General features: G+C 41.4%; 1 protein-coding gene across 3 annotated transcripts in view; it reads left to right on the forward strand.

Moving 5' to 3' along the window:
* The window catches only part of LOC132832348 (cadherin-12-like), a 649,932-nt gene that overhangs the window by 501,458 nt on the left and 120,573 nt on the right, over positions 1 to 27,901 (forward strand). For 2 of the 3 annotated variants that reach the window (XM_060850281.1, XM_060850282.1), the window contains exons 6-7: positions 10,902 to 11,089; positions 13,417 to 13,670. In XM_060850281.1, the coding sequence (XP_060706264.1) occupies positions 10,902 to 11,089; positions 13,417 to 13,670 (442 nt within the window). Of the gene's footprint in view, positions 1 to 10,901; positions 11,090 to 13,416; positions 13,671 to 14,433; positions 14,511 to 27,901 lie in introns of those variants that run through there. The other variant, XM_060850283.1, reaches the window with a different exon arrangement.

A 27,901-nucleotide genomic window follows, 5' to 3' on the forward strand; every position in this document is an offset into this window, starting at 1 on the left:
GCTACAGGAGTGATTTTTCTTTGCCGGCTAGTACTTTCTGGTATTCCCATTTTCATCCCCCCTCCATCCCATCCTCTTCATTGTTACACCTTGTGACCTAACCATCAGCAGAATTAATGGAAGCTTGATGGAATCTGCTCAACTTTGCTCCATATCTTCCTTCCATCAAGATAGATCTTTGATGCTGAGATAAGGATGCATATTTTGGAACTGATACCCTCTATCCTGTATATGACGTGCAATTGCTGGTGTTGGACTGGGGTGGACAATGTCAGCAGTCACACCACGCCAGCTTATACTTTAACAGGTTTATTTGAAATCTCAAGCTTTCAGCGCACTACTCCTTTGTCAAATCCTGCAAACACTTATTCTAGTGTAATAATTCTTGCATAGAAATTCAAATACCCTGCACATCTTTGGACTGTGGGAGAAAACCAGAGCACAGCTTGAAGAAATTGTGGAGCTTAATAGTCTTTAACTATGAACAACTGTCAGCTGCAAGATAAAGGCAGAGGGTTGAGGGAGTGACTGAGCTAAAAACAAGTCTTGTTCCTTACTACAAGATCAGACACACCAAATCTAAATAAGGCTCAATTGTTTAAAGATCTGATGTGTCTTCCTGAGTTATTATTCTAAGCTCGGGTAAGCTATGAACGCTCAGACTGGGTTTTCACTGAAAACAAATATCAGAAGATTTATTCACAGAGCAACTAAATACATGACAAATAAATACAAAATAAATTGCAACACTATCACAGACAGTGGGCTCAAGCAGCTTGACGAATTGACTTTCCTGATGGATTGCAAAATACAACAGCAGCTATTCAAGATGGATCTGATACCTTAACACAGGAATATCATATACAATAATGTCACACTGACGTTATGAATCAACTGTCTCAAAGATGCATGTTTGCCTGACCAGCGAAGTACACAATATCAAAACACGATGTGGTATCCATCAACTTCTTACACTATTTTTTTCAAGCGGCCTCCCTACCTCTTAGATTCCCTACGGTAAAGAAACAGGCCATTTGGCCCAACAAGTTCACACCAACCGTCCGAACAGTATCCCACCCAAATCCATTCCCCTGCATTTCCCCTAATTAATGCACCTAACTTACATATTCCTGGACTCTATAGGCAATTTAGTACGGCCAATTCACCCATCCTGCACATCTTTGGACTGTGGGAGGAAACCAGAGCACCCAGAGGAAGTGCAGACAAGGGGAGGATGTACAAACTCCACACAGACAGTAGCCCGAAACTGGGATCGAATGCGGGTCGCTGGCGCTGTGAGGCAGGAGTGCTAACCACAGAGCCACTTTTTTATGTTGGTCAAATTATTTGTTTTGTTTTTCAAGTTACGTTTAGCTGTGTATTTGAATTTCTATGCAAGAATTATTACACTAGAATAAGTATTTGCAGGATTTGACAAAGGAGTAGTGCGCTGAAAGCTTGAGATTTCAAGTAAACCTGTTAAAGTATAAGCTGGCGTGGTTTGACTGCTGACATTGTCCACCCCAGTCCAACACCAGCATTTGCACATCATATACAGGATAGAGGGTGGTTTCCACCACCATTTTCCTCACTGGCTCTGTAATGCCTAGAACGTGCCTGCCTTACCAAGCTATTTGGTTTTGGAAAATTTACCGAGAATGAATGGTTGTTTGTTTCTTCGTCACCTGTTCCATATTTCTTGCTAAGCATTTAGATTTGGTGATACTGAATAGTTTTAACATTATACTTTTGTAGCCACTATGTGCACTTGGGCAACTTTAAATGTAATTAAGATCCCAAGTTGCAACACAGAAACATTAGCAATCTGTACAAGATCATGGGATTTGTGAAAGAGATTATCCTTAGGCCAGTGATCTGAAAATGTTCGCTTACACACATGGGTTATCAGTTGATCTTGATATTCAGTGCTTTTCTTTGATTATAAATGTTTTCTAAAAGCAAAAGTGTTTGGGAGAGTCCACTTCCAGTGTCAGATCAGTGACAGGAAGTCCATTTTGTCACATAGCCAAGCGTCGCCCCTTGTACAGCAACTTGTACTGATGATTACAAGACAATTGGAAAGCTGCTGTTAATGTGGAACTATAAAACCACTTGGTAAGCGAGTGCAGTTGAGAAAATTGAATGCACGAGTTTGAGGACTTCGAGGAAGAAGTAAGGAGATGTTTTACTTTTCTACCACTCTCCCCGTAAAAATTGGTTATGATCTTTCCTGTTTTAAGTCTTATTTAATTTGGAAAGGTGAACATTACCCACAATGTGAAATGAGGGTCAGAGAATGACAAGAGATGGGGGAAACAGGAGCTCTGAATATTCAGGAGTATGTTGCATTCAGCGACAGTAGGAATGTTAAGAAGGTTGAGAGCTAATGACAAGTCTTCAATGTCGTCTCATTTCAGTGGAATCAGGATGTGAAGTTGCTCGTGGTAATTGTCCCCCTATCAGTAACATCTAATAGTGCTTTGTGTTTTAGCTATTTGGACATTAAAGCTGGGCATTGCAGTGGCAGGATAAATATATTTCTCTTGTGATAATGTCTAAAAATACTAGCCCATGGGTAACTAAGTTAGCAAAGCATTATATTCGCGAAAAGTACAAGACTGTGATAACATATAGCAGTGTAGCTTATTGTGCTGTGCTGTTCTCTTCAATTTTCCAATTAACTATTGAAGAACCTTGTGGAGAAGGGTCTTAGTTATTAGTGTGAATTAAATTGAATTAGCCTTTATTGTTACATACACTCTGAGTATAGTGAAAACCTTATACATCGCCACAAGTGTGGCTGGCTGTGCATAACTTTTAATATCGCACAGTATGCAGAATGTCAAGGAACTGCAGTTGTCTTGTAGCTCTCTTTCTCTATCACAGGTCAAGACTTACATCTGTTTTATGAAGAGCTTTAGTTAAACGAACTAACTTACAATTGCAAGTTGTTGTCCATTTCCCTTAAATGCTCTATTCATAATCATAACCCTTTCCCAGACAAGGCCAAAATCTGACATTTATTATTCCTTAATTGGTTGATTCATGATGGCATCAAAAATGAATTTAACTCCTCTGTAACTCCATGATTGGCTCTATTATTTATTCCAAGTTCAAAATAAAGTTGTCAGTAGTTAATCCAGTTGTGTGAAGGTTGTATGTGATTGGTGACCATGCAAAGTCCTGAAGTAGTAAAAGGCTCCACTGATCCGTGTTCATACTTCTGTCATTTGTGGGTTATAAAGATTATCCAGACAACTGGAGTTGAAATAGGTCTGTGTCATTCCCTGCCGTAGTGAGTTTTATCATGCAGTTTGATAACACTGAACCTGATGCCCTTCGGTTGCTTCATGCTGTCACATGTTATATTCACGGGCTTTCCTGTAAAAGGGTTCTGCGCAGTTTATGGCACAAGATTAAAGAAACAAGACATAAACTTCCCCTCAGACAGCAGCTCCTACACGTTTAAGAAGAAATGATGGATGTGGGTACAAACAATGTTTAAAAGACATTTGGATAAGTATATGAATAGGAAAGAGTTGGAGGGATATGGGCCAGGATCAGGCAGGTTGGACTGGTTAGTTTGTGATGATTTTCAGTATGGACTGGTTGGAGTGAAGGGTCTGTTTCTGTGATGTATGATTCTATGACACAATGGTATAAATTATGGGGAAAAAAACAGTTGTGTTTTAATAGCACCTTTCATGATTTCGGACCATCCCAAAGCACATAGAACATAGAACAGGCCCTTCGGCCCACCATGTTGTGCCGAACATGACACCAAATTAAACTAATCTCTTTAGCCTGCCCTTCCTTGCATATTCATGTGCTTATCTAAAAGTCCCTGAAATGTCCCCATTGTATAATTTGCATCCAATGACCAGTTACTTTCTCTTTTAAAGCTCAGGCATTAGTTTAATGTAGAAGGCATGGAAGCCAATGTGCTCATAGTGGTGTGTGTGTGTGTGTGTGTGTGTGTGTGTGTGTGTGTGTGTGTGTGTGTGTGTGTGTGTGTGTGTGTGTGTGTGTGTGTGTGTGACCTTGACTGCCCAATATACACTTGGCACTGGGGATGACTGGAGAATCTGATGTTACTGTGATAGATGGGGATGTGGAATTCGGAAAGTGCACAGATCAACCTGGATCTTGTTGAATGGCAGAGCAGACTTGAAGGGCTGAATGGCCTACTCCCAATTCATACACCTCCTGCTGATCTTCAAGGGTTGTATCAGGAGCAGCCATGATTTTATTTAATGCTCAGTTCATGGTGTGAAACATGCAACCTTGCAGCAAGCATTCTACCAACTGAGCTGCAGGAGCAGCACGTTACTTTCCTCTTGATTCATGGTTCATGCCATGAAGTAGTGTCTGAACTGATACCCATAGTTAGTTTTATGTTAATGCTACATTATAACAGCAAATTGACAATAAAACAAATGATGTGTGTGACTCCAACTGCACCTCAGCTGATTTCTCTCCTGGCAGCTGCTGCAAAAAGATTCTTCTTGATATCTTGTGGACCAGACACAGCTCTGCCAGATCATTGTCTGTACAACGTCTAATGGATTATGATATCAGGTCCTGTGTATCTGATGTAGAGCAGCAATGGAAGGCGGGTAGAAAACCATTCTCCTCAAACCCAGATTTGCAATCATCTGCAATTGGAAAATCATCTTCACACTTCCATTCTGCCTCAAGGATTCTGAAGATAAAACTGATATCGTTTTGAAAATTCCCCAAGTAGTTTATCTCATTTTACAGTGTGCATTGAAAATGGAAAAAAATAACTGCAGGTTTGAATGCCTCTTTGACACAGCAGAATTTTTCAGCTTTTCTCAGTGTGAATTGGGGTGTTTGAAAAAGAAATTGTGCTGTGTAAGGTCACAGAGCCTTTTTGATTATGCAAAAAAAGATACATGGTAAGAACTTTGCAATTATAGTTTTGGTGCTCTGCAAATTTCCCAACTGCACTGTGGAAATTGAATAAGCATTGGCTATGTATATCCTCAATATTGCATATATCATCTAAAAGCACTCAGAGTGAAAGTGACAAGTTGGGATCTTTCCTGTCAAAGGGTTCCATAACCATCCTACCTCGACAGCAATGACATGTATTTATGAAGTGCCTTTAAACTGTAAAATCTCTCCAGGAACTTCCTGGACAGGAGCATTAACAACTAAGAATGTACAAAAGGAGGTACTGAGGTAAGTGACAAAAAGGCTGATCAGAGAGGTTGGTGTTAAAGTATGTTTTAAAGGAGGAGAGAGGCGGAGGGGTCGAGGGAAGAGCCATGTCTACAGTTAGTTGAGTGCCCAACTGATCAACTAATCATATTATAATCAGAGATGCGTAAGATACCAGAGGAATTTCTGACGACTGTAATTCTGGCAAATGTTGGTTTACATTGGAATGGCGAAGACCTTGGAGGGAAATTTCAAAAAAAGGAAGAGAGTTATAAAATTGAGGCACTGCTGGACTGAAGAGAATGCATGTGAGCAGATTCTGACAGAAGTGGCATAGGGGCAAGACCTGATACTGTCATAAATTGGACTTGTGTTTCGGTAGAAGTTGGTCTCCATCATTTTTTCTCTATTCTGCTAAAGGTGCTTTAAGAATTTATTTTTTCTCTTTATGTGATGATCACTATCAAAACATAACTTTATATTTTCATGTTGTTATGGAAATAGACTTGCTAAATCCTTCACTGAAATTCCAAATCACTCAAACTGAAACATTGAACCAAACAGAAAAAGTGAGAAGAGAATTTGCTTAGTGCAGAAAGAGAGAATAATGAAGAAATGGTGTGTACGTCTTAACTCATTGTTGAAGAGAAAAGCTAATAACTTACCCTTGGTGAACTCAGTCTTCTCTTTAATGCATTCTGTTTCCACAATTAGAATCAAGATGTTTTTGTTCAGAACTACATTATTCCATTAATTTGTTATGTGGAATGAATAAGGATTATTACACATGTTGACAGATTATTGAAATTATTTTATGAAATATTAATTGTTTGTTGTAGTCAATTCAAATAAATTAATGATCTGCTTGTGAAGCTATATGCCTTCTGGATAATAGGGTGAAAAGTGGCTTGACTCCAAGTTGCTTAGCTCAGTAAATATGTTTGGAAAAAGCCTGATTTTCTTTTCAAATCTCTTTACTGGAGTGTAGTCAGAAGAGGCACATCCTTGGTTTAATGGGTGATAAAAGTTTTAGCCACTAAATTTCACAACAGATGATCAGAAGCTTCATTTGTTTCAGGCTTTAAGAATAGAAGATAACTTATTTACAAAGCAGCCATGAGTTACTCAGTTGGTCAAGCTTTATGCAGCATCTCGATTGCTATTGTACTTGCATTCTGCAGCTTTTGGCACTCCAGCATTTTGCAAGGAAGAAACCATACTTTTGCCTTGAATGTTGCTGAAAAAAGACAATGTGTCCCAGTTTTTTTGTTATGTATTCATCAGGCCAATTTACAAGAACTACCAAACTAAAGTGTAAACAATATTTATACTGTTTGAGAGGAGCGTGAACATAGAACATGGAAGATAGAACATTACAGCGCAGTACAGGCCCTTCGGTCCTCGATGTTACACCGACCTGTGAAGCCAATCTGAAGCCCATCTAACCTACATAATTCCATTGTCGTCCATACACCGATCCAATGGCCATTTAAATGCCCTTAAAGTTGGCGAGGCTACTGTTGTTGCAGGCAGTGCATTCCATGCCCCTACTACTCACTGAGTAAAGAAACGACCTCTGACATCGGTCCTATATCGATCACCCCTCAATTTAAAGCTATGTTCCCCTCGTGCCAGCCATCACCATCTGAGGAATAAGACTCTCACTGTCCAACCTATCTATCTCTGATTATCTTATATATCTGAATTAAGTCACCTCTCAAATTTCTTAGAACATGGAACATTACAGCGCAGCACAGGCCCTTCAAGCCCTCGATGTTGCACCGACCTGTGAAACCAATCGAAAGTCCATCTAACCGACACTATTCCATTATCATCCATATGTCTATCCGATGACCATTTATATGCACTTAATGTTGGCGAGTCTACTACTATTGCAGGTAGTGCAGTCTATGCCCCTACCACTCTCTGAGTAAAGAAGCCACTTCTGACATCTGTCCGATATCTATCACCTCTCAATTTAAAGATATTTCCCCTCATGGTAACCATCACATCCGAGGATGAAGGCTCTCACTGTCTACCTAAAATAACTCTCTGATCATCTAATGTCTCAATTAAGTCACCTCTCAACCTTCTTTTCAAAAACAGCCTCACATCCCTCAGCCTTTCCTTATAAGACATTGCATCCAGACCAGGCAACATCCTAGTAAATCTCCTCTGTACCCTTTCCAAATCTTCCACATCTGTCTGAGAATGCGGCGACCAGAATTGTGTGCAATACTCCAAATGTGGCCCTTTCAGAGTTTTTTACAACTGCAGTGTGACCTCATTGCTCCAAAGCTCAATCCCTCTACCAATAAATGCTAACACACCGTATGCCTTCTTAACAAACGTATCAACCTGAGTAAAAAGGGAAGTCTGCAGATGCTGGAAATCAGAGCTGAAAATGTGTTGCTGGTTAAAGCACAGCAGGTCAGGCAGCATCCAAGGAACAGGAAATTCGACGTTTCGGGCCAGAGCCCTTCATCAGGAATGAGGATCAGAGCTGAAAATGTGTTGCTGGTTAAAGCACTGGCACACTCTCCTCATTCCTGATGAAGGGCTCTGGCCCGAAACGTCAAATTTCCTGTTCCTTGGATGCTGCTTGACCTGCTGTGCTTTAACCAGCAACACATTTTCAGCTATCAACCTAGATTAGATTAGATTACTTACCTAGATTAGATTACTTACAGTGTGGAAACAGGCCTTTCGGCCCAACAAGTCCACACCGACCCGCCGAAACGCAACCCACCCATACCCCTACATTTATCCCTTTACCTAGCACTACGGGCAATTTGGCATGGCCAATTCACCTGACCTGCACATCTTTGGACTGTGGGAGGAAACCGGAGCACCCGGAGGAAACCCACGCAGACACGGGGAGAATGTGCAAACTCCACACAATCAGTCACCTGAGTCGGGAATTGAACCTGGGTCTCTGGCGCTGTGAGGCAGCAGTGCTAACCACTGTGCCACCATGCCGCCCAGAGTGGTAACTTTCAAGGACTTATCTACCTGGACACAGATCTCTCTGCTCATCTAAGCTACCAAGAATCTTACCATTAGCCCAGTACTCTGCATTCCTGTTACTTCTTCCAGAATGAATCATCTCACACTTTTCCACATTAAACTCCATTTGCCACCTCTCAGCCCAACTCTGCAGCTTATCTCTGTCCCTCTGTAACTGAACTCCAGGATAAATATTTCCCATCAACCAACACACTCTGTCTTTTTACAGCTAGCCAGTTTATGATCCAAACCACTAAATCACACTTAATCCCATGCCTCTGTATTTTGTGCAACAGCCTACAATAGGGAACCTTATCAAATGCCTTCCTGAAATCCATATACACCCCATCAACAGCTTTACCCTCATCCACCTGTTTGGTGAACTTCTCAAAGAATACAATAAGGTTTGTGAGGCATGATCTACACTTCACAAAACTGTTTTGACTATCTCTAATCAACGTATTCCTCTCTAGATGATTATATATCCTATGTCTTATAAACCTTTCTAACATGTTTCCCACATCCAAAGTAAGGCTTACTGGTCTACAGTTTCCAGGGTTGTCTCTACTCCCCTTCTTGAACAAGGGAAAACATTTGCTATCCTCTAGTCTTCTGACACTATTCCTGTAGACAATGACAACATAAAGATCATAACAAAGGCTCTGCAGTCTCTTCCTTGGCTTCCCAGAGAATCCTATGAGAAATCCAATCCAGCCCAGGGGACTTACCTATTTTCACAATTTCCATGCCATGCTGACACCTCCTCGTTATGCACTTCAATTCCATCTAGACTAATAGCCTGTATCTCAGTATTCTCCTTGACAATATTGTCTTTTTCAAGTGTGAATCCTGATTAAAAGTAATCATTTACCGCTTCCCCATCTTCTCAGACTCCACACATACATTCCCACTACTATCCTTGATTGGCCCTAAGCTTAAACTAGTCATTCTCTTGTTCCTGATATACCTATAAAAAGCTTTAGGGTTTGTCTTTATCCTATCTGCCAATGACTTCCCATGTCCCCTCCTGGCTTTTCTTAGCTCTCTCTTTCAGTCTTTCCTAGCTGATATGTAACTCTCAAGCACCCTAACTGAGCCTTCACTTCTCATCCTAACATAAGACTTCTTCTTTCCCTTGACAAGAGATTCAACTTCCTTAGTAAATCAAGGTTTCTGTGCTTGACAACTTCCTCCCTGCCTGACAGGTACATACTTATCAAGGACACACAGTAGCTCTTCCTTGAATAAGCTCCACATTTCAATTGTGCCCATCCCCTCCAGTTTCATCCCCCATCCTATGCATCGTAAATCTTGCATAATCACATTGTAATTGCCTTTCCCCCAGCCATAACTCTTGCCCTGCAGTATATACCTATTCCTTTCCATCACAAAAGTAAACATAACCGAATTGTGGTCACTATCACCAAAGTGCTCACCTACCTCCAAATCTTACACCTGGTCAGATCCATTACCCAGTACCAAATCTAATGTGGCCTCACCCCTTGTTGGCCTGTCTACGTACTGTGTCAGAAAACTCTTCTGCACATATTGGACAAAAACGGACCCATCTAAACTACAGTATTCCCAGTTAATATTTGGAAAGACAAAGCCCCGCATAAAAACTACCCTGTCACTGTCGCTTCTATTGAAGATCATCTTTGCTATTCTATCCTCTATATCTCTGGAACTATTTGGATGTCTGTAGAAAACTACCAACAAAGTAACCTCCCCTTTCTTGTTTCTAATCTCAGCTCATACTACCTCAGTAGATGAGTCCTTAGTTGTCCTTTCAGCAACTGTAATACTGTCCTTGACTAACACTGCCACACCACTCATTCTTTTACCATTTTCTCTGTTCTTACCACAACATCTAAATCCTGGAATCTGCAGCAACCATTCCTGTCCCTGTTCTACCCATGTCCCTGAAATGGCCACATTAGTGCTGAGTAGTTGGCAAATGCATTCTGACGTAATTGGGTAAAGCATGCTGTATACGCTAAGGATATAAAGAGCTACACTGACAATCAAATTACTATCATCTTTTAAGTTTTTGATGTGGTGCACTTCCTTGTGCAGAAATCTGCATGTATTTGCAGACAGAATGAACAGATGGACACATTGAACCTGTTCCAACTCCACAAGATTCTGTAGTACAGAACCATTCTGTAGTTCATTTCTCATCTCTTGACTAATCAGAGCCAATTGCCTTATTTAAAATTTAAATCAAGTATTGCAGTTAACTATCAATCATCATTAACTAGGTTACACAACACCAGATTATAGTCCAACAGGTTTATTTAGAAGTACTAATGTGCGGAGTGCTGCTCCTTCATCAGGACCTGAAAGCTAGTGCTTCCAAATAAACCTGTTGGACTATAACCTGGAGTTGTGTGATTTTTGATTTTTGCCCACCCAACCTCAGCACCTCCACATCATCACTAAGTAGCGCAGTCTCCATGAGAATGTTTCTACCAATCTGTTTCCACTTGCCAATTAATCAGCGTTCATCTATCATATGGGCTAAGTGTTGTTTTCCCTTTTCTTTGGAAGTTCTTGTGAATGGTCTCGGTCAATGCAAGCTGAAAATCTTTGACAAAATGTATAACTTTTCAGCACAACTCAAATTCAGTGCTGCCAAATGATAAAGTGCACTCTTTATTTTTTGAACGTATGTTGATTAAATTTTATGTGGGTTTGAATCCTTTTTTCAGACGTCTTTCATCTGAAAGTTCCTGAGTCAACCACAGTTGCTTCTGAAATTGGTAGAATAAAGGCCAATGATGCTGATATTGGGAAGAATGCAGACATCGACTACAGCATCGTGCCTGGAGATGGACTGAATGTGTTTGGGATTATCTCTAATAAGACCACACAAGAAGGAATTATAAGTCTGAAAAAGGTCAGGATTGTAATTATGTTTGACACATTGTTAAGCAATGATGAAGCAAATTGGCATCACTTATGTTGTCTGAGTTATACTGCATACCACAATAATGGTTCCTTTTTTGATGAAAATTCCTTTCAGAAATGGTGAAAAATTATGGTTAACATACTCTATGGTTTATTATCTGTATCTCCCATGAAGCAAATCAGGATTTTTATTGGATTTAAAGTTGAAAGAAGAGACTTATCAAGGGAAGGATGAGATGAGGAGGAATTTCTTCAGCCAGAGGGTGGTGAGTCTGTGGAACTCATTGCTGCAGATGGTTATGGCGAGTCATTCAGTATATTTAAGCAGAGATAGTTCAATTTTTGAGTAGTAAAAGGATCAAGGGTTATGAGGAAAAGGCAAGACAATGAGATTGAGAAACATATCAGCCGTGATTTTATGGTGGAGCAGACTCGATGGGTTGAATAATCTAATTCTGCTCCTATATCTTATGGTTTTATGGATTCTCAACCTTACAGGCAGCACTGTGCTAAGTGGTTAGCTATCTCACAGTGCTAAGGACCTGGGTTCAGTTTCAGCCTAGGGTCAATTTTACAGAGAGATCTGGGTGTTCTTGTACACCAGTCAATGAAGGCAAGCATGCAGGTACAGCAGGTAGTGAAGAAGGCTAATAGCATGCTGGCCTTCATAACAAGAGGAATTGAATATAGAAGCAAAGAGGTGCTTCTGCAGCTGTACAGGTCACTGGTGAGACCACACCTGGAGTACTGTGTGCAGTTCTGGTCTCCAAATTTGAGGAAAGACATTCTGGCTATTGAGGGAGTGCAGCGTAGGTTCACGAGGTCAATTCCTGGAATGGAGGGATTACCTTACACTGAAAGACTGAAGCAACTGGGCTTGTATACCCTTGAGTTTAGAAGACTGAGAGGGGATCTGATTGAGACATATAAGATTATGAAAGGATTGGACACTCTAGCAGCAGGAAACATGTTTCCGCTGAGGGGTGAGTGCCGAACCAGAGGACACAGCTTAAAAATACGGGGTAGACCATTTAGGACAGAGATGAGGAGAAACTGCTTCACCCAGAGAGTGGTGGCTATGTGGAATACTCTGCCCCAGAGGGCAGTGGAGGCCCAGTCTCTGGATTCATTTAAGAAAGAGTTGGATAGAGCTCTCAAAGATAGTGGCATCATGGGTTATGGAGATAAGGCAGGAAGCGGATACTGATTAGGAATGATCAGCCATGATCATATTGAATGGCGGTGCAGGCTCGAAGGGCAGAATGGCCTACTCCTGCACCGATTGTCTGTTGTCTATTGTCTATTGACCGTCTGTGTAGAGTTTGCACATTCTCTTGTGCCTGCATAGGTTTCCTCCCATATTATAGGTCAGGTGGATTGGCCGTGCTAAATTGCCCATAATGTTCAGAGATGTGTATATGAGGTGCATAAGTCAGGGGTAAATTCAGAGTAATAGGCTAGGAGAATGGGTTTGGATTGATTTCTTTATGGAGGGTCGGTGTGGACTTGTTTGTCCAAATGGCCTGTTTCCACACTATAGGGATTTGATAATTCAAACCATGGGATTCCTTATTGTTAAAGTTCTCAGAGGTTGGTCCCTGTCTTTGTTAAAATCTCCAAGGTACTCCTGTTAATTATCTTGGTATTGTATTTTGCGATTAGGTCAGAGGCTGTCTGCTGGAACTTTGTCTCCAAGTAGGTTCCAGCTGATTTTAAAAACAGAGAGAAAAATGGTAATCTCATCTTGTGATCTTCTACAAGCTGAGAGTCATTTCCTAAATAACTGGTGGTTGTGCTGATTACACATATTGTGCTGTTGTTGTTTAACACCTCAAGAGTTTCACATAGTCATGTAATTGTATTTGATGCCCACAATCCTGGTTTCCGGAAATGGCTTTGATTCACATCAATCCGGAATGTTCCTTTTATTCCATTTTAAGACGGGGAATGGTTTCAATCACCAAAATAAGTTGGTGACTCTTTCATCGTCATGTCTTCTAGACTTTTGTCTCCAGTTTTAAGACATAAAACTTGACTGAAAGTTTATAATACAATATTGACAATTCAAGTGGTTTGAGTTGTTTTTTTTTCCATTCCTATTTCTTATAATATAGTTTAATTCAGTATTTTATAGAAGTTGGAAAAATAAAACTTTAAATGGCCTTTAAATTACTCTAGAATATTTCAAAACATTGCAATGTCTTTTCCTTTGATCTGATTGTCATTATTGATTTCCTCTCTAAGTCAGTTTTAATTCTGGAACATTTAATATCTGTTCTCTGGTTAAAATCACTTTATGTCTCTTTTTTTCCAAAGCCATTGGATTACGAAAATAAAAAATCCTACGTATTCAAAGTAGATGCAGTAGACCCCCATCCAGATGAACATTTCCAATCAATGGGCCCTTTCAAAGACACAGCGACAGTGAAGATTACAGTCTTGGATGTAGATGAGCCTCCCATCTTCAGTAGACCCTTTTACATAATGGATGTTTATGAAGATACCAATGTGGGCAGTATCATCGGTGCAGTGACAGCACAGGATTCTGATGTTAGCAACAGTCCTGTCAGGTACACCAAAAACATTCCAACAAATTGTGAAAGATTTGCCATTAAATACGTTTGAAGTATAGTTACTGCAGTAGTGTCGGAAAATGTCAGGGAAGAGAAAACAACTTGTTTCTCATTTCTACAGTACACAGATTGAGAAATCGGCAGACATGTTGAATTACCAGCTGAGTCATGAATGATATTTTGGAGTGACAGAGTAAATTATTATTAATTGTCTGTCGTGAGATGGATTCAGGGCTCTCTATTTTCTAAACGTTGAACATGTGACCATGGTGAGCTAGGTGTTCAACCAACTTTGTAAGCAGCTCTGTGAGAACTTTACTGAATTTTAAAAAAGTTCTGAGTTTTGTCTTTGGGATCAGCTGTGGTTTCAGTAGTTTAGTCACAGAATGCCCTCAACGGTTGTAATCTCAAAGTCTTACTGAAAGAATGTGATCTACTTCAACTGAAGAGGATGGCTCAAAGTCTTACTGAAAGAATGTGATCTACTTCAATTCTAAACTGCAAGGAGTTCCAATTTAAGTAGAAGGCGTTCCTTTCAATTTCAGCAAAATGTAAAGACAGTTTAGGACATATTTGAGCAAATCTTGTGGGAGAATCGAACTACGTAAGAATTGGTTGTGAACATGACTTCAGTTGCGCAAATGCATGTTTTAGTTTGTCATTGCCCTCAAAGGGAAACTGGAAAAGTGAACAATTAACAAATTCTAAAAACTAAATACTGCAGATGCTGGAAGTCTTAAAAAGAAGCAAAACATTCTGCATATATTCTGCAGATCAGGCAGCACGTACGGAGTGAGGACAGAGTTAATGTTGAATACATTGATCTTTCACCAGAATGTGAGTGAACTAATTTATTGGAATTGACACAAGTTTAGAATCTTGTTCAATTCTGCATTCTATTTTTTCTTTAAAACAAATCTCTCATGTACTCAATTACTGGCACACGCTGTGGCTCATAAAGAAGTGAAGTATTACACTAAGAATGGACAGAAGTGATATTATCTATTATATGCAATATTCAAAAGGTCATGCCTATCATTATATACAGATTACATATGAATGCATAAATTAGGAACAGCAGTAGGCCATTCAGCCCTTTAAATCTACTGTAGTGTTCAATGAGTCCATGACTGATCTATTTATGTTCCAAATTCAACATTAAAAGCCTTAATTCCCTTTCTCAATGTGAATCTATTTATCTCCATTTTAAAATTACTAGATAACACGATCTCCATTGTCTTCTGACGCAGGCAGTTCCAAAAGTACATAGCCATCACCCCCACCACACCCCCCCCCCCACCCCCAAGACAAAAAGGAACCCTCATTTCTGTCCCAAAAGGAAGAACATTAATTTTAAGACAATGCCACTTAGCTCCAGACTCAACCATAACAGCAATTGTCCTTTCCACTTCCACCTTGTCAAGACCATTCAAGATTTTATAACCTTTAAGTAAATCACCTCTCACTCTTCTAAACTGCAATAAAAACAAGCCCAGCTGTGAAATCTTTTTTCCTCTAACACTTTGCTTATTCCAGATATCAATGTGGTTCACTTCATAGAATCGTAGAATCCCTACACTGTGAGGCAGGCCATTCAACTCATTGAGTTTCCACTGACCCTCTGAAGAGCATCGCACCCACACACACTCCTCACCCTATCCCCATAAGACTGCAATTCCCATGGTGAATGGACCAAGTCTGCACATCCCTGAATACTATAGGAAATTTAACATGGCCAATCTACCCTAAAGTATGCATCTTCCTCTGCGTCCTCTCTGGTGTATTTATATTCTTCCTTAAATAAGGAGACAACACTTGCCCACACTATTTGAAATGTGTGGTGCCAATGTCCATTAGATGGATTCATTTAGAAATACCAGACTTTCAGGAACATGATAAACCAAGGTCCAATCAACTTTTGTGAGGCATAAATAGTCTCATGGTAACGTTGGAAGTGAGGATTGCTCATGCCATCATGGTCAATCTTGCTCCCAAATCACATTAATAATTATGGAATTAGTTAGTTATTTGATCTGCAGTTTTCTGGACATTGATGAAGATATTCTTTAGGTGGATTGGCCATTCTGAATTGCCCCGTACTGTAAGTTAGGTGGATATTTGCTGTGGCTTTTATTAGCCTAGTAATAGTGACCACACTGCAGACGTTGTCCATTCAGTCTTAATTACTTTGGAGTATTAAAGGTTCCAAGATGTTTTTAATACAATCAGGAAGAGTACTAAACTGGGGGAAGGCCAAATAGAGCAAAATTCGGCAGGAGCTGTGGAATGTGGATTGGGAACAGCCTTTTCAAGGTAAATCCTTCCTGTGGGAGACTTTTAAAGAGAGGTTGATTAGAGTGCAGGACAGATATGTCTTTGCGAAAATGAGGGATAGAAATGGCAAGATTAGGGAACTGTGGATGACAGGTGATATTGTGAGACTGGCTAAGAGGAAAAAGGAAGCATATGTAAAGTCTTGGCAACTGAAGACAGATGAAGCTTTGGAAGAATATTGGGAAAGTAGGACCAATCTGAAACAAGGAATTAAGAGGCTAAAAGAGGTCATGATATATCTTTAGCGAACAGGGTTAAGGAAATCCCCTAAGCATTTTACTTGTATATAAAGAGCAAGGAAGTAACTAGAGAAAGGGTTGGCCTACTCAAGGACAAAGGAAGAAAGTTATGCGTGGAGTCAGAGAAAATAGATGAGATTCTTCATGAGTATTTTGTGTCGGTATTGACTGAGGAAAGGGACATGGCGGATGTTGAGATAGGGATGGAGGTTTGATTAATCTAGGTCAAGTAGCAAAAAGAAGGAGGAAGAGTTGGGTATTCTAACAGGCATTAAGGTGTCCGGATGGGATCTGTCCCAGACTGTGGAGGGAAGTAAGAGAGGAAATAACAGGGGCCTTAACAGGTATCTTTGCAGCATCCTTGAATATGGGCAAGGTCCTGGAGGACTGGAGAATTGCTCATGTTGTCGGCTTGTTTAAGAAGGGTAGCAAGGATAATCCAGGTAATTATATACCAATGAGCCTGATATCATTGATAGGGAAGCTGCTGGAGAAGATACTGAGGGAGAGGATCTATTTACATTTGGAAGAAAATGGGCTTATCAGTGATAGGCAGCATGGTTTTGTGCAGGGAAGGTCATGTCTTACCAACATAATAAAATTCTTTGAGGAAGTGACGAAGTTGATTGATGAGAATTCATATACGTGGACTTCGGTAAGGTGTTTGAAAAGGTTCCCCATGGTAGGCGGATGGAGAAAGTGAAGTCGGATGGGGTCCAGGGTGTACTAGCTAGATGGATAGAGAACTGTCTGGGCAGCAGGAGACAGAGAGTAGTAGTGGAAGGGAGTTTCTCAAAATGGAGAACTGTGACCGGTGGTGTTCCCCAGGGATCTGTGTTGAGACCACTATTGTTTGTGATATACATAAATGATTTGGAGGAAGGTGTAGGTTCCCTCTTTAGCAAGTTTGAAGATGATACTAAGATTGGAGGAGTAGCAGATAGTGAAGGGGACTGTCAGAGAATGCAGCAGAATATAGATAGATTGGAGAGTTAGGCAGAGAAATGGTAGATGGAATTCAATCCAGGCAAATGCAAGGTGATGCATTTTGGAAGATCCAGTTCAAGAGTGAATTATACAGTAAGTGGAAAAGCCCTGGGGAAGATTGATGCACAGAGAGATCTGGATGCTCAGGTCCATTGTACCCTGAAGGTGGCAATGCAGGTCAATAGAATGGTCAAGAAGGCAAATAGCATGCCTTTCTTCATCGGACAGGGTATTAATTACAAGAGTTGGCAACATCAGATACAATATCATTAGCCATTCACTCCTCCCTAGAACATCTTGACACCAAAGCCAGCTACATAAGAATCCTACTGATTGACTACAGTTCCTCCTTTAACACTATTATCCCCTCGAGACTGTCTACTAAACTAAGTGTAAAAAGTGAGGTCTGCAGAAGCTGGAGATCAGAGCTGAAAATGTGTTGCTGGTTAAAGCACAGCAGGTCAGGCAGCATGCAAGGAACAGGAAATTCGACGTTTCGGGCCAGAGCCCTTCATCAGGAATGAGGAGAGTGTGCCAGGCAGGCTAAGATAAAAGGTAGGGAGGAGGGACTTGGGGGAGGGGCGATGGAGATGTGATAGGTGGAAGGAGGTCAAGGTGAGGGTGATAGGCTGGAGTGGGGTGGGGGCGGAGAGGTCAGGAAGAAGTTTGCAGGTTAGGAGGGCGGTGCTGAGTTGAGGGAACCGACTGAGACAAGGTGGGGGATGGGGAAATGAGGAAACTGGAGAAATCTGAGTTCATTCCTTGTGGTTGGAGGGTTCCCAGGTGGAAGATGAGGCGCTCTTCCTCCAACCGTCGTGTTGTTATGTTCTGCCGATGGAGGAGTCCAAGTCAGCCGACTGACTCCCACAGCTACCTGGACTACACCTCCTCCCACCCTGCCAACCGACTGACTCCCACAGCTACCTGGACTACACGTCCTCCCACCCTGCCCCCTGTAAAAATGCCATCCCATATTCCCAATTCCTTCGTCTCCGCCGCATCTGCTCCCAGGAGGACCAGTTCCAATACCGTACAGCACAGATGGCCTCCTTCTTCAAGGACCGCAGATTCCCCCCAGACGAGATCGACAATGCCCTCCACCGCATCTCCTCCACTTCCCGCTCCTCCGCCCTTGAGCCCCGCCCCTCCAACCACCACCAAGACAGAACCCCACTGGTTCTCACCTACCACCCCACCAACCTCCGTATACAGCGTATCATCCGCCGTCATTTCCGCCAACTCCAAACGGACCCCACCACCAGGGATATATTTTCCTCCCCTCCCCTATCAGCGTTCCGCAAAGACCACTCCCTTCGTGACTCCCTCGTCAGGTCCACACCCCCCACCAACCCAACCTCCACTCCCGGCACCTTCCCCTGCAACCACAGGAAATGTAAAACTTGCGCCCACACCTCCTCCCTTACTTCTCTCCAAGGCCCCAAGGGATCCTTCCATATCCGCCACAAATTCACCTGCACCTCCACACACATCATCTATTGCATCCACTGCACCCGATGTGGCCTCCTCTATATTGGGGATTCGGGCCGCCTACTTGCGGAATGCTTCAGGGAACACCTCTGGGACGCCTGGACCAACCAACCCAACCACCCCGTGGCTCAACACTTTAACTCTCCCTCCCACTCCACCGAGGACATGCAGGTCCTTGGACTCCTCCATCGGCAGAACATAACAACACGACGGTTGGAGGAAGAGCGCCTTATCTTCTGCCTGGGAACCCTCCAACCACAAGGAATGAACTCAGATTTCTCCAGTTTCCTCATTTCCCCCCACCCCCCCACCTTGTCTCAGTTGGTTCCCTCAACTCAGCACCGCCCTCCTAACCTGCAATCTTCTTCCTGACCTCTCCGCCCCCACCCCACTCCGGCCTATCACCCTCACCTTGACCTCCTTCCACCTATCACATCTCCATCGCCCCTTCCCCAAGTCCCTCCTCCCTACCTGCCTGGCACACTCTCCTCATTCCTGATGAAGGGCTTATGCTCGAAACGTTTATTCCTGATGAAGGGCTTATGCTCGAAACGTCGAATTCTCTATTCCTGAGATGCTGCCTAACCTGCTGTGCTTTGACCAGCAACACATTTGCAGCTGTTCCTTGGATGCTGCCTAAACTGCCGTGCTTTAACCAGCAACACATTTTCAGCTACTAAACTTAGTGACCTCAGGCTAAGCCCCACTCTCTGCACCTGGATCCTCAGTTTCCTGACCCACAGGCTACAATCAGTGAAGATTGGGGAAAATATTTGATCATTACTAACACTCAACACTGGAGCCCCCCAGGGGTGCGTACTCAGCCCCCTACTGTACTCACTGTATACCCGTGACTTTGTCACCAAACACCAGACTAATGTCATTTACAAGTTCACTGATTATGCCACCATAGTTGGTCGAATCTTAGATGGCGACGAAACAGACTACAGATGGGAGGTGGAAGACCTGGAAAAATGGTGCACTGAGAACAGCCTAGGTCTTAGTACCAGCAAAACCAAGGAACCTCACCATTGACTTTTGGCACGATGTTCCTCATGTCCCCCTCTACACATTAACAGCACAGGGGTGCAATGAGTCGAGATTGTCAAGCTCCTGGGAGTGGTCATCCACAACAAGCTTTCTTGGATTCTTCATGTGGACGCACTGGTTACAAAAGCCAGACAACGTCTCTCCTTTCTCAGGCAGCTGAGGAAATTTGGCATAATGGCAAATACCCTTGCCAACTTTTATAGGTGCACCATCGAGTGCATTCTGTCTGGATGTATCACTACCTGGTATAGCAACTGTACCATTCAAGATTGGAGACGGTTCCAGAGAGTGGTGAACTTGGCCGGACAATCACAGAGGCCAACCTACCATCTATAGAATCCATCTACCAGACCCAGTGTCAAGGAAAGGCTGCCAGCATTCTCAATGATCCATCCCACCCTGGCGATGTTTTTCTACAACCTCTACCATCGGGGAGAAGGAATAGAAGCCTGAACACATGCACCAGCCGGTTTAGTAACAATTTCTAACCTACTGTTGTTAGAATACTGAATAGGCTCACAAACTCTTAACATTCGCCTGGACCTGTGTTTTTGTTTTTGCCACTGCTTACCTATTATTTACTATCTATGTTACTTAACTCTGTGATCTGCCTGTATTACTCACAAGACAAAGCTTTTCACTGTGCCTCAGTACACGTGACAATAAATTTAATTCAATTCAGTTCAATTCAATTGCACAGGACTTTGGTTCAGTCACATTTGGAATACTATGTCGAGTTCTAGTCACCACATTACCAAAAGGATGTGGATGCTTTGGAGAAGGTGCAGAGGAGGTTCACCAGGATGTTGTCTGGTATGGAGGGTGCTAGCTATGAAGAGGGGTTGTGTAGATTAGGATTATTTTCATTAGAAAGCTGACGGTTGAGGGGGAACCTGATTGAGGTCGACAAAATCATGAGAGATATAGACAGAGTGGATAACAAGAAGCTTTTCCCCAGTGTAGGGGGTCGCAATTACTAGGGGTCACGAGGTCAAAGTGAGAGTGGAAAGGTTTGAGGGAGATATGCATGGAAAGTTCTTCACGCAGAGGGTGGTGTGTGCCTGGAATGCATTGCCAGCAGAGGTGGTAAAGGAAGGCAGCATCATTTAAGATGTATTTGGACAGATTAATGACTGGGCAGGGAGCAGAGGGATACAGATCCTTTGGAAATAGACAACGGGTTTAAATAGACGATCTGGATTGGCACAGGCTTGGAGGGCTGAAGGGCCTGTTCCTGTAATTTTCCTGTTTCTTTGTTCAACCATATTAGGTGCAATACAAAATACTGGGCATAGTTTTATTTTAAGAATTCCAAACCATCTCAGGCTATTTGACTGGATATTTCTTTAGCAATCATACAATGTATTTCGTGGCTCAAACATGCATGGTGACCATTTGAGTGAGACGGCAAAAGCTCTTGATGTCAATGGAACTATACCCCAACAATAAACTACTGCCTTCAGAGGTGAAACAGGCAAATAAGAAACGAAAAATATTTGAGAAAACATTTTGCCTCCACGAAAAAGCTTGAGGTGAAACATAGCTGTTCTTCTGAAATACTTTGAATGTTTGATTTGGCAGTAATGAGTTGCTGATCATCACTGGATGAAGATGCACTGATTGTGTTTTGATTGTTAATTCTTTGACAGTGGTGAATATTTTTATGAGTTTGCAATGCTGGTGGGGAGCTTTGAGGATAATACAGACAGACAATATTGCTCCTTAGTGGTCAATTTCTCCCAGTTACATTTCCTGGTTGAAGGTGTCCATCACTCCGACATCTTCTGAAAGGAACTAATTTAAATTTATCTATTAGATTAGCAAGTTTTCACAACATCCTGGAGTGCTTCACATTGAAGAAATTAGTTTTAAAAGTTTGGTCATGATTGTTATGTGCTGTAGGGATTCTGTTGCTATGGTAACATGTGTGTCTACATTCTTATTGTTGACGAGAGCAGTGGACAGGGATGGTAGAGGCACTGATGTTTCTTTATAGTATGTAGAAGACCAGCTTTATCCACTAGCCTTTGCAGACAGCACATGAGTAAAGGCGCAGGTAGGCCATTCAGCCCATCAGATCAGCCCATCAGATCAGCCTGATCCACCATTCATTGTGATCATGGCTGACCTGATTATGGCCTTAATTCCACTTTCTCACCTATTCCCTGATAACAAGTGACCCTCACATTAGTAAAACATCCACCTCAGCTCTAAAAATACTCAATGAATCCCAACCTCACTACTCTCCAGGGAAGTGAGTTCCAAGGATTTATGACCCCCCAAGAGAAAAAAAATGCATCCTTATCTACATCTTAAATGGGAGATGTGTTATTTATAAATTGTGTCCCCTTGTTCTAATCTCTCCCTCAATTGGAAATGTTCTTTCATTGTGCATCCTGTATGGTCTTCTCAGGATTTGGTAAGTTGCAATGAAATCAGCTCTCATCTTGTAATCTCGAAAGGAGACAGGTCCAGCTTATCACAAAGTAACCAACCCCTGAATTTGTCAAGTAAGCCTACTCTGAACTGCACACACATCCTTTGTTAATTAAGGAAATCAAACCTGTAGACAGGACTCCAGCAACTACCAGCGGTCTGTTCCGCTGTAGCTGTACATCTTGACTTTGATGTTCCATTCTCCTAACAATAAACAATAATAGTTTGTTAAAGAGGTTTGCAGACTGATACATATTTCAGTATATTATAAATGTACATTCCTTGGCTTTCCGTCTTGCAGCGGCGTTGAAACCCAAACGTTTTGACTCAGAGGGAGAGACATTAATCAGTGTACCACAGGACCCCTGTCGGATAAATTCGAATCTGGATATCAAATTATGCAGAGCCATCGCCCCTAAATATGAATTTAATTCAAACTGCCAAGTTTTGATTCAAAATAGAATAAACCTCAGCAAATGTGTACCTATGACTAATGTAGTAACTTTGAGGAGTCACAGTATTTATTAAAACCAATCATGTATATATTTAGTATTTCAAAGTCTGTTCTTATTTTGGAATTTGGCTGTAATCTAAGATGAAATTAATCAAACTAAAATTTTGGAATAAGAGCATCATAAAGGATCAAGTGGATTCATTATTTAACCATCTCTTCTGCTCCTTCAGTAGATCATATACAATCTCCTCTACCGTACCAACTGAATCCCCTAAAGGACATTTTTTGCATAAATTGCTACTGATTCCCAAGAATAGTGAAACAGAATTCTGTAATGTTTATGTAAACGTCTGTAACACCACTGTTTGTCTCTGTTCTCATACTCTCCATTATTAACGATCTCTTTCTCTCTGGCGCATTCCAAACTGTTCCGATGTTGCTGAATTAACGTATTATGATCATTTTGGGATTATAGCAACAGACTAATCACAGTGATCTAGTATTTTGTGTTACATTTTAATGGGACCCTAATCATAGTTTAATCTGTGAAATGTTCCCTACTGACTTCGAATCTCTTAAGGGAAAAACATATTTACACAGCTCTCATATTCTACTCACATTTCCAAAAGGGGTGTGTGTGTGTGTGTGTGTAGGTGTGTGTGTGTGTGTGTGTGTGTGTGTGTGTGGTGGGGGGGGGGGTGAGCCCAGTTCCATTTAGACCCAACATGGGCATCGTTATTGCTTGCTACAGCAATCAAACTGAATAGTCAACCCGATCTATTAAATGTACATTATGAAATAATCTTCAAAGACCACAATCATTTGGAAACAAGTTGGGAGGTCTCATTTTCAGCATAACAAACCAACAAGAAGCTGAGAGGAATTTTGGAGTACTTATCCACACATCCCTGAAGGTGGCAGGTTAATGGGGTAGTTAAGAAGACATTTGGGATGCTTACCTGTATCAGTAGTGGCATAAATTATAGGAGCAGGGAGGTTGTGTTGGAGTTCGACAGAACTTTGATGAACCACAGCTGGAGTACTGTGTGAAGTTCTGGTCACACACTATAGGCAGGATATGAAAGCAGTGGAGGGAGTTCAGAGGAGATTCCGCACGCTGCCATTTGTGATGGAGCATCTCAACGATGAAGAGAGGCTGGATGAGCTTGGGTTGTTTTCTTTGGAGCAGGGAAGGCTGAGGGGGCACTTGATAGAGGTATATAAGATTATAATGGATGTGGTGGATAGAAAGCAACTATTCTGCTTGGTTGAAGGGTCAATACTAAGGCAAGGCATAACTTTAAATGTGAAAGGTATGGAGCTTTGGAAGGGAGTTTAGAAACCTTTTTCACTCAGAGAGTGATGGGAATCTGGAATGTGCTGCCTAGAAGGAGTGTTGAGGTGAGAAATGACTTTTAACATGTACCTGGATGAGCACTTTAAATAACATTGAAGATTATGGACCTAGTGCAGGAAAGTAGGACTACTGCAGCTTTACCATAGTTTTGACAGTACAGACTCAATGGGCCAAAGAGTCTCTTATGTACTGTATGAATCAATGATCCTATCAATGGCTCTGGCAGGGGATTGGTGACATGTATGAGCAGGGTAAGTAAAAGTGTTGCTATTGTTGCACTGAGGAACCATAATTGTGGAGCAATTTTAACTTTCCTCACCAGGAACTCACTTTATCGGGTTAATTTTAATCCAGTTAGGTTGGCGTAATGTTGAAATGAATGTGTGACACTCGAAGGTGTGTAAAATTAATCTTTTTTTTGATACCAAGTGTTTCCTGGCCAAAGCATTAGGGCAAAATTACCCCGAATATCTAATGAAAGGAGTATGATCGATGAATTTTAAATTAGATTAATAAGTGAAACAGAGTACAGTAGGAGAAATAAAAATTGGGAAAGAAAAGAGAAATCTCCAAAAGTAACGTGGTTCTGAAAAGTGTTAAATTATTATTTTAGGGACACAGAGTTTGTTTCCCTACAATTATAACTAATTTCACTGTTAAATGTTCAGTTTCAACTGAATGCACTGAATTATGTTTCTCTGTCATGTTCAGTTAATCATGTTGTGGAGGTGCCAGTGTTGAACTGGGGTGGACAAAGTCAGAAGTCACAGGACACCAGGTTATAGTCCTAAAGGTTTACTTGAAATCACAAGCTTTTGAGCACTGTCCCTTCATCAGGTGAAGTGACTTCAGGTGAATGGGCAGCACTGTGTCGTGTGACTTCTGAGTGTGTTCAGTCGGTGAATAAGGAGTGCACACTTACACATGGCTTCACTTGACCAGTGGAGTGCTGCTGGAAAGCAGTTGATGTTAAAGGAGGAAATGGAACCAAACTTCTGAATTTAAATTGTGGGTAACTTCTTGTAGGTACTGTTGATTTATTCCATAATACTGCCAATTGCTGATAATCTTACTGTAAACTCAATTCAGCTTTGAAATGATTTATAACTTGCATTGTGAGAAGACAGACTGGAAACCAATATCACCTCATATGAATGAATTATATATCATCAATGTCCACTGATCACCAAAGTGTTGCAATATTTCAACTACATCAATAACTTATATAATACACAGCATTTATGATTATATATAAAGTTAGTGTTTTTTAAAATATTTTCATTGTTGAATGTGGACAAGCTAGTACTCATTGCCTATCTTTATTGAGCATTGTGAACTCACAGTAAGCTGCCTTCTTCAACTGGCACACTCCAACTTGTGTAAATGCAGCCCAGAGAAGCTAGGGCAGGAATTCTAGGAAGATGATCCAGTGATGATGAATGAATAGTCAACATACTTCCAGTTTCTCCAGAACTTGCTGTTTTTAATTTCAGATCTCCAGCACCGACAGTATTTTACTTTTATTTTTGTGTTTAATTCATTGCTTAATTCCCATACCAGCTGAGGTCACTATAAAGATCCCGTCTTCCCAACCTCTCCCCTCACCTGAGGCATGGTGACCCTCAGATTAAACAGTTGTCTCTCTCCAAAGAGAGAGCAGCCCTAGGAGACCTTTTTTGTTAATTCATTCCAGGTGTGCCCACCTTCGGAAGTGCTGCTTTTCTCTCCAGTGAAATTTCTACTTGAATCTTGCTCATGTTTATTGCTCTCTATTTCCCTCCTAATGTTTTTATCCACATCTTTTCCATACTATTAGAGCTCCATAAGCCCAAAAGACACAAATGCTGAAATTAGGCCATTCAGTCATGCCTGATAAGTATTTCAACTCCATTTTCCTGCATTCTCACCATTACCTTTGATCCTCAAGACAACCAAGAACCTATCTATCCTGTTTTTAATATAGTCAATGACTTGGCCTCCATAGCCTTCTGTGGCAATGAATTCCACAGATTCATCACCCTCTGGCTAAAAGAGTTCTCTTTATCTGCATTCTAAAGGCTCTTCCCTTTACTCTGAGGCTGTGCCCTTGGGTTCTCATCTCTCCTGCTAATGAAAGCATCTTCCCAATGTCTACTCTGTCCAGGTTATTCAGCATTCTATAAGTTTCAATTAGATTTCCTCTCATCCTTCTAAACTCCATCGATGATAGACTGAGAGTCCTCAACCTTTCCTCATATTTTAAGCCTTTCATTCCTGGGATCATTCTCTTGAAAGTCCTCTGGACCCGCTCCAGGGCCAGTATATCCTTCCTGGGGTATGAGGCCCAAAATTGCTCATAATACTCTCAATATAATCCATCCAGACCTTTATAGAGCCTCAGAAGTTCATCCTGGCTTTTATATTCAAGTCCCCTTGAAAGAAATGAAAATGTGTTGCTGGAAAAGCACAGCAGGTCAGGCAGCATCCAAGGAACAGGAAATTCAATGTTTCGGACATAAGCCCTTCTTCATTCCTGAAGAAGGGCTTATGCTCGAAACATCAAATCTCCTGTTTCTTGGATGCTGCCTGACCTGCTGCACTTTTCCAGCAACACATTTTCAGCTCTGATCTCCAGCATCTGCAGACCTCACTTTCTCCCTTGAAAGAAATACCAATATTGCATTTGCTTTCCCAATTACAAACTCAACCTGCAAGAGAATCCTTAAGAGAATCCTAGACTAGAAGTCCCAAGTCCCTTTGCACTTCAGATTTTTGAATTTTCTCCCCATTTAGAAAATAGTCCATGCCTTTATCCTACTAAAGTGCATGACCTCACAATTTCTCACGTTGTATTTCATCTGCCACTTCTTTGCCCACTTTCCTAAACTCTCTAATTTTTTCTGCAGCCACCTTTTGCAACTCCTTTTGCCTCTGGTTATCTTCACCATCGGTTCCACTTATTCCTCTTTGCCCTTTATCAACAGCATAAAGAAAACCAAAATTTTTCCACTTCCCTTCAGTTCTGAGGAAGAGTTGTATTGACCTCACAATGCTAACATTGTTCCCCTTGCACAAATCTTGGAAGACCTTCTGTGTTTTTCCAGCACTTGCTGTTTTTTTTAAGCTCTCCAGCATACACAGTCATTTGATTTCATTTTAATCTATGCCCAAGTTTGTTTAGTGTGTGACTTGGAGCTGAATTTCAATGTCATAGTGTTCAAATGTGTTCACTGTCCTTGTTCTTAAAGCTGATGGAATATAATGGCTTGAATGCTGCCATGCATCTTGTTGATGGCACACACTGCGAACACTGGTCACCAGAACGAGGGGGAATGAAGGTTTAAAGTCTGCTTATGAAAAAAATGACAAGCATATGGAAAATAATTTATTAAGTCCCCTGTGTCACCATGAAACTTTAAAATGCCTGAAAGTTTGTTCAGCGACATGGTGTGTTGAATTGTTTGTGAATTTGCTTAATCATTCCATCAAATCACTGCTTAAATGATGTTAACTAATTCTTATGTTGTTTTCATTGCACTCAAGGAGGGAATTAGCAACTCTCTTTTGAATCCTGCCAATCAAAGCTGATACATTTAGTAATGCTTCTGCAATGATCTATCACATCTCCAATGCCTAAAGCTCCTTCATTACCATTGACTCCCATCCCTATCTTGGTCTTAAGGGAATGACAATCAGTCATTCTTTCTACTTTTAACACGAGAATATAGCTCCATACTCCCTTACTTGGCGGCTCTGGGACCTGGGTTCAAATCCACCCTTGGGTGGAGCTTGCACACTCTCCCAATGCCTTCATGGGTTTCTTCCCATAATCCAAAGATGTGGCTAAATGTATTGGCTATGCTAAATTGTCCATGGTTATGCAGACTACATGGGTTAGCCATGG

Source organism: Hemiscyllium ocellatum, chromosome 34 (genome assembly GCF_020745735.1).
Source record: "Hemiscyllium ocellatum isolate sHemOce1 chromosome 34, sHemOce1.pat.X.cur, whole genome shotgun sequence".
Lineage (NCBI taxonomy): Eukaryota > Metazoa > Chordata > Chondrichthyes > Orectolobiformes > Hemiscylliidae > Hemiscyllium > Hemiscyllium ocellatum.